A 13324-nucleotide genomic window follows, 5' to 3' on the forward strand; every position below is an offset into this window, starting at 1 on the left:
AAGAATCCTGCAGGGAACCGGGCAAGCAGCACCGAGCAATCGCCGGTCTCCTAGGTTAACCTTTGCAGCCGGCTTGAGGTCTCAGTGAGGCTTTGAACTGCAACTAACGGCCACAGATATGTCAGTGTTGGAAAGCTTCTTCGAAGCACTTCGTTTAGAATTTCCCAACTTTGCCAAAAGCTATCTTTATTACATGCCACCCCCCGACGGTAGTTTTAAGTTTCTTCTACTCGAGCGCTTACGACTTGGGCAGGCTCATTATGAGAAAAGGTTCGATTTGCATGTACCCTGGACACGGGGCAAGGTTGGAAAACATTCTAGCACGACACAGAACAAAGGCCCAGAGAAGGTAAGAGACTAGCTAGACGTGGCAGAGCGCCCAGGGGCTAGGACCCAGCTCCCCGCTACGTCCAGCGCCTACGTCACCAGGACTCCGGCCCGAGACGGCGGAGCAGCCTTAGCCCCAGCCCGAGCCCCCAACAGGTTTCAAACCTGCCCCGCGCCCCCTAGTGCGCACACTCAGTCCAACGCTGCGGGCGCACCGCCCACCCAGATCCTCCGGCTGCAGCGGGTGTGCTGGCGGGGGAAACTGAGGCGGAGGCGCGCTCGTGAGTTCATTCTTTCGTCGGCTTACCCCCAAAGGCGGACAAAGCTGTCTCCCTCTCTACAGAGCTGCATGGAGCAGCAAGGAAGGACGGGAGGAAGGGGAGGGGGCCGAAAACAAGTGGGGTCTGATGAACCAGCCGACCCTGCCACACTCAAGATGGCGGCGCGGCCGTGGCGAGGTCCCTCAGAGGCGGTACCAGCGCATGCGCAGCGCGGAGTCCCTGCCCGGGACACAAGATGGCGGCAGCGGCGCTGGGGAGGGCGAGGCGGAGGCGGCAAAACGGGCGGTCGAGCAGAACGTGTAGCCCCGTCCCCTCGACTCCGCTCCGGGCAGGTAAGAGTCCCAGGAAGCCATGGTCCCGCCGCGAGTCGCGCCAGGGCCTGGGGATCCGAAGCCGGACGGCAGTGGCCCCTCCGGCGCTTTCCGCTCGGGGCTGCCGCTTGCCCTGTCTCTGTCGCCGCCGCCATCTTAGACCTGCGGGTGGGCAGCCGGGCCGGTGGCCGAGGTGAGGGAGGTGGGCCCGGAGAGCGCGGGCGGAGCGGCCTCTAGGGCCCCTCCGCTGCTGCCGCCGCCACCGCCTTTGTGTCAGGCTCCGACTCTGAGTCGCCTCAGCCCGGGGGCGGGAGCGCGCGGCGGGGCGGGGGGCGGAGCCCGGGAGATGGGCCGGCGCGCGCGCGCCAAACAGCCCGCCCCCGCTGCGGTTGGGGGAGGGGAAGGTGCACGCGCGCCGGGCTCGCCCCCTCCTGCGCGCGCCCCTGCGCCTGCACACTTTGCAAACCCGTTCACTCCTCCCTAGTGGGCCGGAGAATTCTGATTGGTACATTAGTGGGATGCTCCCGCCCCTTCTTTCTCCAATCCCGGAGTCGGACTCTTTTCCTTCTGGTGGGTTCCTCTGGGTGCGCAGATAGAGTTGTTTATCCTTAAGCCGGGTTCTCAGAGGACGGTGTGCGTGGGGGTCGGGAAGCCACAGGGTAAATAGAAACGTTATCTTAACAGGAGGAGCTGTGTCTTACTGAGAGCGTACAATATGCTAGCTAGACCGTGCTCACAGAGGCCGAGTGGTTCCCGTTTTAAGCCAGAAAGCGGGAGAAGGGCCCGGAATCCGGGTTCTAAGGCCACAGAGCTGCTGCACCCAGATCACATAGAGAATTAAATTTTTGTTTTCTTTTCTTTTGTTCTTTTTTTTTTTTATTTTTTATTTATTTATTTTTTTTAGGCAAGCACAAAAATGAGGTTTATTGAGGCGTGAGAGAGAGGATTATAGGGCAAGAGCAGGATATAGGTTTACAGAGCATGGTACATATGCCACAGGTGACCACCGGACCCATTGTCACAGCAGGGCAAGCAAAAGGAAAGGCAAAAAGCTAAATTTTTCTTAAGTGTAAAAAAAATTGGTAAATTTTTCAAATGGTGTGAGGTGAAAAAATTAGCCATCCCATCTCCCAGTCATTCTTGGGGTGCGTTTAGAGAATACAAATTCTTGTGTACTCCCCCTCCATTTCTGGCTCCTAATATGTGGAGTGAGGTACAGGAGTGTGAATTGTTTTTTTCCTACAAACCCCCAGATAATTTTGCTGCACAGCCCGTTTCCGTTTGGAAATACTGCAGTGTCCCTGTTTGGCCTCTCACTAAGCTGTGCTCGTTCTGCCTGTTCTGCAGAGTTCACCTACCTGGTGCATCAATATGACAGGATATTTCTTGGGAAAAATAAGTTTTCAATAAAGACAAGATACGTTACATAATGTATTTGCATGTTTTTATTTTTTTCAAGGCATTATTCAAAGACGTGTGTCTTTCACTTACCCATGGGTGGTTTAGGATTGTGCCCCAGATTCATGAGATGTATATTCACTTTTTTCTGGTCTAAGCGCACTTTAGTTGGCAGGACCCAGGGTACAAAATGACAATGTGGGTCCCTCGTTGGAAAATTATTAAAAGTTTTAAGACGGTGACAGCGGAGCATTAAACCCAGCTCTGGGCTTTCCCAAAGTTGGGGCCCTGTGCAACCATGCAGATCACAAGTCCATGAAGGCGAACCTATTGGTTTGGAAGCTTGAGAAGTAACAGTTTCATCCCCTGAATCTCCAGGACCCCTGCCCTCCAGTGTGTCCTGCCCTGGGAGCTCCCAGCTTGTTCTGTGTCCTTGCCCCTCTTGCTGTGGTCCGTGCCCTGCAGCATTTCACAGGTCTGTGATACTCTTTTCTTATATTTGCTCTCCAGCGGCTGATGCAAGGAATCCCCTGTGCCCCCGTCCACTCCACTGCTGACCAGCCCACCCACCGTGCTGAGCCTTCCTGCAGGCCTCCCCTCTGCCTCTGTGGGACCCTGTGACGTGGGGGTCCATCCAGCTGGAGAAGAAAACCCTCTCATGCTAGCGTTGCAGACCCCAGAGGGTGAGAGAAAGGGGGATCTCATTCAACCTTGAAACCTATGGGCCTGGCCCCCAAGGCACCAGGAATTCCTCCTCCCCAGAGAACCAAGGAGAACCAAGGCAGCTCTGGCTTTTTCGTCCCTTGGTTAGTGGTTCTAAGCCTTTTTGTTATCGAAGCCCTATTTTGTTGTGTATATGTCCTGTTGCCCCCTGCATTTTTCTCTGCCAAACTGTACCGATGGAGTAACCATTCATTTTTCCCTTTGCAAATTAACAAAGACATCTATGATTGAATGATTGAATGTACAATAAAATCAATGTCCCAGGGATTCCTATGATGTCGTTAACAACCAATCAGAGCTTCTGATCAGTATGAGATAAACATTGTGACCACAATGAGTTGATAAAATTTCAGCATGCAAACATAATGGATGTTTAAACTTCCCTTTGTGGTCTCATTGGGGGTAAAGGTTTGATTTCTTTTGGGTGTTGTGACGTACTGAAAATAGCTTTAGAATCACCAGTCCGATCATCGTTGGTCCCTTAAGAGTCTGACAGCTCCAGGCCAGGAACCACTTTGGCCACTGAGGCTTGTGCTGAGTGTGCTTTGGTGGGGCAAGTAGGGAATACAAATCTGAAGGAACTGGCCTCCTTGCTGCAAGTAAATTTTCACCTGGGGGTTATAAAGGACTGAATTAGTCCTTCTTGGTTGCACTGATTCTTTTAGTGACAGATTGCTTCCTGTCCCACAGTGTAAAATGAGGCGACTGGTTCAGTTCCATGCCCCTTCCCCAACTGTGCTTTGTTCCGTTTAGATTTGACTGGATGGGAGCAGTAAAATCCCATCTCCCAAGAGGAGTTCTCACTCTTCCTTCTTGTAGGACTAGCTTCTCAAGGGCAGACCTTGTTCTGATTGTTTGCCACTCTTGGTACTTTGTAAATGTTTGCAGAATTAATAGCTGAGCTCTGGAGAGAGCTGAATTGGACCCCATTCCTATTCCTGGAAGTTCTGACAGTCTAATAGGGAAACAAACCCAGTTGATAGACCAAGGCATCTGAGTGCTATGCTGGAGGTGTTCGTGGCCCTGAGCAGGGACTCTGACCACTTAGCCCGGAGAAGGGAGAGTCAAGAAAGGCTTCCTGGAAGATTTGAACCCAGCAGCAGGCCAGGCAGAGAATTGGGGGATGGGTATTTCAGGCAGGAGCAGAAGGAGCGTACCCATTTTATAGTTGAGGGAACTGCAGCTTAGATCCCAGGATTCCTGTGGCACCACGCCAGCCCTCCAGGACAGGATTGGATTTCTCCATGTCTAGGAGTGGTCACTGGGGCCCTCAGTGGATAATAATTGGTGGGTGGAGGGGTGGAGCTGACAGTCTTCCCTCCTGTGTGTGACAGGTCCCGTGTGGGTGCTGAGATGGCCAATGAGAATCACGGCAGCCCCCGGGAGGAAGCGTCCCTGCTGAGTCACTCCCCGGGCACTTCCAATCAGAGCCAGCCCTGTTCTCCAAAGCCAATCCGCCTGGTGCAGGACCTCCCAGGTACTGACGGGGAGCAGTGGTGGGTGGCGGGGTAGGAAGGGTACCCTGGGAGCAGCCCTAACTCTGGCTGGGTCCCCTGCCTGTTTGCAGAGGAACTGGTGCATGCGGGCTGGGAGAAGTGCTGGAGCCGGAGGGAGAACCGCCCCTACTACTTCAACCGATTCACCAACCAGTCCCTGTGGGAGATGCCCGTGCTGGGCCAGCATGATGTGATTGTGAGTGCCAGCCTGGGGTGGGGGTCTCAGAGCAGCCTCTGGCACCTGGCCTTCCCCAAATGTACCCTGAGCAGCTGTTATGGCCTAGCCCTGTTCTGGCACCTGCAGATACAATGACAAACAAGACAGACACAATCCCTACCCTGATACAACCTACACTCAAATAGGGGAGACTGACAGATGATTAGAATAGCGTAGGATATTGAGTTTCTGCTATAGAGTTGGGCGCTGCACAGCAGCGCAGGTACAAACGAGATAGATGTGCGCCCTGCCCGCGAAGAGCGCCCACTTCTACTAGAGAGGGACGGTCGGATTACAATTGTGGTACTTGTATCAAGAATAGTGTTAGAGTGCATCAGGGTCCTGACCTGGTCTGGGGAAGGGGACGGGACAGGAAAAGCTCTGAGAATGTGTTTAAGGTGAGGAGGTTAGCTAAGTGAGAGCGGCAAGAGGGGAGGAGGAGAGTATTCTAGGATCTGAAACAGCAGTGCGTACAGGTATGCGCTGTTTGGTGGGAACATGGGCTTTTTCGTCCCTCTCAGGGCAGCCTTTATGGGGCACAATCAAGCCAGTTGGCAACTTCATTTTGCAAGCGAAGACGTGAGGTTCAGAGAGGGGAACTGATTGGCCCAAGACCTCACAGTTAGCAGTTAGGCAGAGCACTCGCACATCGACATGACTTCAGGGCTACATTGCCAAACACACACATACTCTGGTGTCACCAAAGGAGTTCCCTCCACACAGGGTCTTGCTTTATTAAAAATAGGCATTTCTTGAGTTTTTCCTTTATTCCTTTCATTCTGTTCCTAAGGAAAATACATTACCATGTTTTGAGCACTGATCTCATGCTAGATGCCATGTTAAAATACACTCACTGATTCATTTAATAACCTTCTCAGTGGTAACGCAGGGCTCCGCATGGCCATTCTGAAGGTGAGGGCATTGGAAGGGAAGTAACTTGCCCAGGTCACACAGCTGCAAGTAGCAGGCAGGAGTGGAGCCCGGCGTTCTCTCCCTGCATCCCAGCTCCTCTGCTCTTTGAAGAGTAGGAGCAGGGGCAGGAGGGCATGAGGATTGTAAAGTACTGGGGCTCCTAAGCCACCGGCCCCGGTTGCAACTCTGCTGGTCTCCCTCCACCAGTCGGACCCTTTGGGGCTGAATGCGACCCCACTGCCCCAAGACTCGAGCTTGGTGGAAACCCCCCCGCCTGAGAACAAGCCCAGAAAGCGGCAGCTCTCGGAAGAGCAGCCAAGCGGCAATGGTGTGAAGAAGCCCAAGGTGAGTGTCTGTTGGCTATCAGCAACTGGCTGGTGAGTGGCCAGCTCAGGCAGCCAGCAGGCTACCTGCAGGGGACGGGCGTCGGCAGGCTGGCCAGGAGGGGGGCGCAGGACGCAGCTCACCAGGTGTACGCAGCGTTCAGTGGAGCCTGTTTGCTGAATCTCCTGAGCTGATGCCTTTGCGACTCTTTTGCTCTAGATCGAAATTCCTGTGACACCCACGGGCCAGTCAGTGCCCAGCTCCCCCAGCGTCCCAGGAACCCCAACACTGAAGATTTGGGGTACATCCCCTGAAGATAAACAGCAGGCAGCTCTCCTCCGACCCACTGAGTGAGTCCCTGCTGATTGGCTCGGGGGTACCCGTTGCTGACAGCCAGCCTACCCAGGACTGTGGGATGGGGTATGGTGGTGGCAGGCATGGCATCCTCATTGCTCCTGTCTCCGCCCCAAGGGTCTACTGGGACCTGGACATCCAGACCAATGCTGTCATCAAGCACCGGGGGCCCTCGGAGGTGCTGCCCCCTCATCCCGAAGTGGAGCTGCTCCGCTCTCAGCTCATCCTGAAGCTTCGGCAGCACTACCGCGAGCTGTGTCAGCAGCGAGAGGGTAACTGCCTCGGGCCGCAGCCTCCTTCGTTCCCATCCACCTCTCGCGAGAGCCAGCTCAGCCAGACAGGCTGGGGGTGGCACAGTGGAGCCCAGTGTGCTGTGGGGAGCGCAGAGCTGTTGGAATCTTGGGCTCATCACTTAACCCCTCTGCACTTTAGTGTCCTCGTCCGTAAGGTGGGGACAGTGACTGTGCCTGCATAGAGGATGACTGGAGTCAGTAACAGAGATCATCATGAACACTTCTGCAGTGCTAGTATTTGCCAAGCACTGCTCAATGCCTTACTATATACAGGCTGAGTATCCCTTATCTGAAATGCTTGGGACCAGAATTGTTTCAGATTTGGGTTTTTTTTTTTTTTGAATTTTGGAATATTTGCATGTTCAAAATGAAATATATTGGGGATGAGACCCAAGTCTAAACACGAAACTCATTTATGTTTCATATACAACCTACATGCATAGCCTGAAAATAATTTTGCAAGAAACAGTTTTGACTACGTTTTAACTATGACCCATCACATGAGGTCAAGTGTGGCATTTTCCACTTGTGGTGTCATGTTGGCACTCAAAAAGTTTTGGATTTTGAGTCAGGCATGGTGGCTTGTGCCTGTAATCCTAGCACTTTGGGAGGCCAAGGTGGGAGGATTGCTTGAGGCCAGGAGTTTGAGACCAGTCTGGGTAACACAGCAAGACCCCCAGCTCTACAAAAAATAGAAAAATTAGCCAGGTGTTGTGGCATGCATCTGTAGTCCCAGCTACTTGGGAGGCTGAGGCAGGAGGATCGCTTGCCGTCAGGAGTTCAAGACCAGCTTGAGCAACAGTGAGACCCTGACTCTACTAAAAATAGAAAAATCAGTCGGGCATGGTGGCACACACCTATGGTCCCAGCTACTCAGGAGACTGAGGCAGGATCACCTGAGCTCAGGCGTTTGCAGTTGCTATGATGACGCCACTGCACTCCAGCCTGGATGACAGAGTAAGACTCTATCTCATAAAGGAAAAAAAAAAACAAACTAGTGATTCTCAGAATATTCTTTGGGAAATTTGGCCTACAACGTAAGCTTCTAAAGTAACAGGGACTCTGTCTTGCCTACTGCCCAATGTGGTGCCTCCTGTGTGCCAGGCCCCGAGTGGAACCTGTCGATTGAATCCAGGCTTTCAGTACCTCTCCTGTCCTACAGGCATTGAGCCGCCTCGGGAATCTTTCAACCGCTGGATGCTGGAACGCAAGGTGGTGGACAAAGGCTCTGACCCTCTGTTGCCGAGCAACTGTGAACCAGTTGTGTCACCTTCCATGTTTCGTGAAATCATGAATGACATTCCTATCAGGTACAGCCCCACAGGTGGGGATGACGCTGGGCCCTTTGATTAACGTGCCCAGTGATGTATAGGATTGCTAACTCTGCCTGCTCTCTAACCTAGGTTATCCCGAATCAAGTTCCGGGAGGAAGCCAAGCGCCTGCTCTTTAAATATGCAGAGGCTGCCAGGCGGCTCATCGAGTCCAGGTTTGGCTCCATTTCCTGCCCCAAGCAAGATGGGTCTGGATCATACCGGGAGGTTGTAGGCCATCCAGCCGCTCTCACGCAGGGCTCGTCATTGCTCTTGGTTGCAGAAGTGGGGCCAGCTCCCAAAGGCAGAACAAGGGCTGCAATGTAAGCCTAGGGATTGGTGCCTGAGAAGCCAGTGAAAGTGGGACAGGAGGAGTGAGGAGGGTGGAACAGGCACCTTAACAGCTGGCCCTGTGCAGAGCTGAGCCACCCTTCTCCCGCCCTTGACTGGCAGGAGTGCATCGCCCGACAGCAGGAAGGTGGTCAAGTGGAATGTGGAAGACACCTTCAGCTGGCTCCGGAAGGACCACTCAGCCTCCAAGGAGGACTACATGGTGAGTGGGCCCCAGGCTGAAGAGGCCAGTTTTAGGGCTCTGTGGCCACTTCCTCCAGGAAGCCTACTCTGCCTGTCCGTGCTGTGCAGGGCCTCCCCCAGCTGCCTATCCTTGTGTAGTACAGACCTTTGACACTCCTCAGTCCCTAAACTCTTGACTATGGAGATGTTTCTTTAGGCTCCTGGCTTTCTCCCAAAGAATGTTCCCATTAACATTCTTAATGGAATCCTATGCTTGGCCACACACTACAAGTAACTGCCTTTTCAACTTAATGAATGTTCAGCTTCTCCCTTGAGTAGATTTTTGGAGAGAGATTGACAAACTTCTTTTGTGTGTATGTGTTCATATCATAGTTAAGAGCTACCGTCAGATTCAGTTCCCTACTCTTAATGTGTCCAAAGCAATTCTGTTTTCTGGCCACATCCTATCACTTCTTAAACCTCTCCACCAGCACTAGCAATGGGCTTTCTTTTCAGGACCATTTTTCACAAGAGACAAGGTTTCGCACTTCACGATAGTAACTGTGTACTTGACACGTAGAGAGTGACGAAGGTAGGTGTGCTCACTAGCCAGAGTGACTCATTTCACTCTTCAGTTTTACACGTGTGATTCAGCAAAATTGCAAATGCCTACAGTCATCCTTGCAAGTAGCTAAAAGCTCAAATTTCAAAGCTGCAACAACCAAGCACCCCGTTTTGTAATCATCTCTTTCCCCGATAGACTGCAAATGCTATAAGCTGGGACCGTGCTGGTTTGTGGTTTGTCTGTTTCTCCAGTAATTATGGGAAGTAGCACAGTGTAACCCCCCAAAAAGCTTTTGGCGTTTATTGGACACTTACTGTATGGCAGGGGCTTGGTAAGCCCTAAGGGGAATGATCACATTTAATATTCAAACTGCCCTGTTAGGTATTTTGTGCTCCCTTGACATTGTGATATAAGATTCAGGGAAGCCAAGGGATTTGTCCAAGTGACACAGCTAGTAAGTAGCAGAGCTGGTCTCAAAACAAGGACTGCTGGAATCCAACACCCCTACAGTTACTGCCAGCCCAGCTGAGGCCCTCAGGCCTCCACTGGTGCCCTGATCAGAAGTGTCTCCTCCAGGATCGCCTGGAGCACCTTCGGAGGCAGTGTGGTCCCCACGTCTCAGCTGCAGCCAAGGACTCCGTGGAAGGCATCTGCAGCAAGATCTACCACATCTCCCTGGAGTACGTCAAACGGATCCGAGAGAAGCACCTTGCCATCCTCAAGGAAAACAACATCCCAGGTAGGCAAGGTGGTGGGGAGCCAGCTGCGATGCTGTCAACTCTGTATCCCTGACGCCCTGATGGAAGGAACAAGTGAGGCTGAGCCTCACGCCAGAGACAGGTTTGGGGCAGAACCTGCTGTACTCTGGCGTGGGGGTTTCAGCCCTCCTCTGGCAAATGGAGAAGTGATGAGAAAGGGGAGCCAAAAGTTGGTGGAGAAAGATGGGCCAGGGGTAGGTCGTGAGGTGGACCTGGGTTTACATCCATCCTCTACAAGCCTCGGTTGCCCCAGACCGAGGCCTCACACCTGGCCACAGCATTGCGAGAGTATTCATGGGTAACTCAAGTAAACCATCTGGCCCCAAAAGATCCCCCAATAAGGTATCATGACTATTACGACGAAGGGGATGCAGCGCTCATACTTCTACCTGGCAGCAAGACCCACCAGACCTGAGCCTACCTGCCTGCCAGGCCCCAAGTGCGGCCAACTAGGGCCTGCTTCAGTACGGAGCGTGTTGACACAGACCATTGGTTTCTGGCCCTGCCAACTGCCTGGTGGTTTTTTGTTTTGAATGGCTTTTTGTTCCCTTTTTACTGAAACTGAACCACAATTTACTGAACCATGGAATGAGACTTTCTCCCCATTAGTATGAAGCAAGTGTGTAAAGCACGCGGCACACAGTAGGCACCGAGGCTGCCCACGGTGAGACTGAGCAGAGTGGGGACAGGGCAGCCCCCTACTGTTCTCTTTACCCACAGAGGAGGTGGAAGCCCCCGAGGTGGAGCCCCGCCTGGTGTACTGCTACCCAGTGCGGCTGGCTGTGTCTGCACCCCCCATGCCTAGCGTGGAGATGCACGTGGAGAACAACGTGGTCTGCATCCGGTATAAGGGAGAGATGGTCAAGGTCAGCCGCAACTACTTCAGCAAGCTGGTAAGAGCAGGGGTGAGGGCCCAAGCTGATGGCATGAGTTAGGGCCTGGGGTCTTTTTTGACCAGAGTTGCAGCAGGAGACCAGTGACAAGGGCACGAGGGACCCCTTCTGAAGCCCACCACTTTCTGTCCCACAGTGGCTCCTTTACCGCTACAGCTGCATTGATGACTCTGCCTTTGAGAGGTTCCTGCCCCGGGTCTGGTGCCTTCTCCGACGGTACCAGGTACAGGCCTGGGACAGCCGGGGGAGGGCTCCCCTGGAAGGAGCTGGGAGGCCGAGCCCCAGGTGCTGACCGTGGCCCTTCTGCAGATGATGTTCGGCGTAGGCCTCTATGAGGGGACTGGCCTGCAGGGATCCCTGCCTGTGCACGTCTTTGAGGCCCTCCACCGGCTCTTCGGCGTCAGCTTCGAGTGCTTCGCCTCACCCCTCAACTGCTACTTCCGCCAGTACTGTTCTGCCTTCCCCGACACAGACGGCTACTTTGGTTCCCGAGGGTGAGAGCCAGGGGCTGCTGGGTCCCCACCGCCCAGGCCTGGGAAGCTGTCCCCAAGAGCGCAGGTCCCACCCCGGCCAGCAGCTTCCTGATGCTTTAGGGCTTTGGAGTCAGGCAGTCCTGAGTGTAGCCCCTGCCTCCACCACTTACCAGCTGTGTGACTTTAATCTCTGGGAGCCTCAGCTTTCCTGGCCCTGTGGGCAGGCATGTGACACGTCCTAACCTGGCCTGTGGGTTCCTCAGCTCAGGGTTGGAATAGGAACACGTGGTTCCAGGCCCTGAGAGGAATGAGAAGTGGTGACACAGACCTCAAAGACCTTATAACCAGGAGAGGGGATGCAGAAGGGGAGCACAGAGGAAAGACAGTGCTGTCTCCAGGAGGAAGAAATGGCCAAGCAATCAAGAGATCCAAAGCTCAGCACCCTGGGGACTTCCTGGGTGTGGCAGTGGGCTCAGAACTGGATTTGAACTCCAGGTCCTCCAGCGTGGTGGGCGTAGGCATACAAGCCTGAGCCTGTCTGTCCTCATTCATTCAGTGGAGATGGTTAGACCTTGTGCTAGGGTAAATTAAGGGTGGACACTGGCCTCTGGCCAGACCAGGGCTATCTCTAGCATGGCTGCGTGGGGTAGGGGTGGCACCAGTTTCTGGTTGAGGGACTCAGTCCTGAGGGGACTTTAAATGCTCACCCCTGTCCCCAGGCCCTGCCTAGACTTCGCCCCACTGAGTGGTTCCTTTGAGGCCAACCCTCCATTCTGCGAGGAGCTCATGGATGCTATGGTCTCTCACTTCGAGGTGGGTGTGCTGGTGCTGCTGGGGTGGAGGTGGGGGGACAGGCAGGATGGCCAGCCACCTTGGGGCAGCCCTTAATGTCACCCTGTGCTCTCTCCCACAGAAACTGCTCGAGGGCTCACCGGAGCCCCTGTCTTTCATTGTGTTCATCCCTGAGTGGCGGGAACCCCCCACACCAGCGCTCACCCGCATGGAGCAGAGCCGCTTCAAACGCCACCAGCTGGTCCTGCCTGCCTTCGAGCACGAGTACCGCAGTGGCTCCCAGCACATCTGCAAGAAGTGGGTGCCGGGAGGGCAGGGGAAGGAGAGCCGGGATGACCAGGCGGGGCTGGTCAGGCCAGGCCAAGCCCCACCCTGAGCAGCTGCCTTTGCCCGCAGGGAGGAAATGCACTACAAGGCTGTCCACAACACAGCCGTGCTCTTCCTGCAGAACGACCCTGGCTTTGCCAAGTGGGGGCCGACGCCTGAGCGGCTGCAGGAGCTGAGCGCCGCGTACCGGCAGTCGGGCCGCAGCCATGGCTCTGGCTCTTCCTCATCATCCTCCTCGGAGGCCAAGGACCGGGACTCTGGCCGTGAGCAGGGCCCTAGCCGCGAGTCTCACCCCACTTAACACATCCTGCGGGGAGGAGGAGCCCCAGGGGTGCTGGTACGGACTGCTGGGACTTGGGCCTGTGGGAACTGAGTGGACCCCAGGGCCCTCCTCCTGGGTGGCAGCAGGACCCCAGCTGCCACTGACATAGGAAGATGATGGCTCTGCTAGGGCTCCCCCTCCCTGCCTTTATCCCCCAACTCCCCACCTCAAACTCACTCCAAGTCCCCTGTAAATAGGCCCCACGCCTTCCCAGCCCCACCTTGTTCCATTTGTAAAAGGAAATACAGAAACCCCTCCAAGAATGTGTGAGGGTCTTGAGGGCAGAGAAGGCTGAGGAACCTGGGGCTACTTCTGGGACCACACCCCTCTACATCCAGGCTCTCCTTCTCATGACTCCTGGGCCTTCACACCCCATCCCACGGTCCCCCGAGCTGGGTCCCTGTGGCCTGTGCCTGTGACAGCAGGTCTGAGGAGTCCAGGGCCCTGCATCACCTAGCTCAAGACTCCCACAGCTGGGCCTGCACAGAGGCCTCTGGGGAACAGGACTGGCAGCCATGCCCCGTGCCCAAAGCCACCACAGGGAGTGTGGTTTCATAGCTGAGGCTCAGGAGAAGAGCAGCCTGAGAGCCACAAGGGTCTCCGTGTAGCGCCTGCAGGCATGGAGCACCTATTCCCTGAGGCCGGCAGGGATCAGGGTCTGAAGGTACGTGGTGGGCTCTCCCCAGCTCAGCCGCCTCTTTCTTCCAGGCATCTGCACCAAGGGTCTGCCCTGC

At 54.7% G+C, this 13324-nt stretch overlaps 1 protein-coding gene and 1 long non-coding RNA gene across 3 annotated transcripts; one reads left to right on the forward strand and one right to left on the reverse strand.

Moving 5' to 3' along the window:
* Positions 1-746: 746 nt before the first annotated feature.
* On the forward strand, positions 747-12641 carry PCIF1 (PDX1 C-terminal inhibiting factor 1). 2 transcript variants are annotated; one of them, XM_012640463.1, is made up of 17 exons: positions 747-940; positions 2828-3000; positions 4375-4517; positions 4608-4732; positions 5873-6010; positions 6209-6339; positions 6461-6615; positions 7799-7946; positions 8040-8123; positions 8401-8500; positions 9602-9764; positions 10504-10676; positions 10813-10899; positions 10986-11170; positions 11869-11962; positions 12063-12238; positions 12338-12641. In XM_012640463.1, the coding sequence occupies exons 3-17, from the start codon at positions 4394-4396 to the stop codon at positions 12567-12569; spliced, it is 2115 nt and encodes a 704-aa protein (XP_012495917.1). In that variant the 5' UTR covers positions 747-940; positions 2828-3000; positions 4375-4393; the 3' UTR covers positions 12570-12641. The 2 variants fall into 2 exon arrangements, with proteins under 2 accessions (XP_012495917.1, XP_012495916.1); XM_012640462.1 differs by having other exon boundaries at positions 814-940; positions 2828-3123.
* On the reverse strand, positions 9762-12207 carry LOC105807165. Its single transcript, XR_001137313.1, has 3 exons — positions 12146-12207; positions 11320-11447; positions 9762-9821 (listed from the first exon to the last, which is right to left on the reverse strand). It is a non-coding gene; the product is annotated as an uncharacterized LOC105807165 (long non-coding RNA).
* Positions 12642-13324: the final 683 nt, after the last annotated feature.

Source organism: Propithecus coquereli, unplaced genomic scaffold (genome assembly GCF_000956105.1).
Source record: "Propithecus coquereli isolate 6110/MARCELLA unplaced genomic scaffold, Pcoq_1.0 Scaffold153, whole genome shotgun sequence".
Taxonomy (NCBI): Eukaryota; Metazoa; Chordata; class Mammalia; order Primates; family Indriidae; genus Propithecus; species Propithecus coquereli.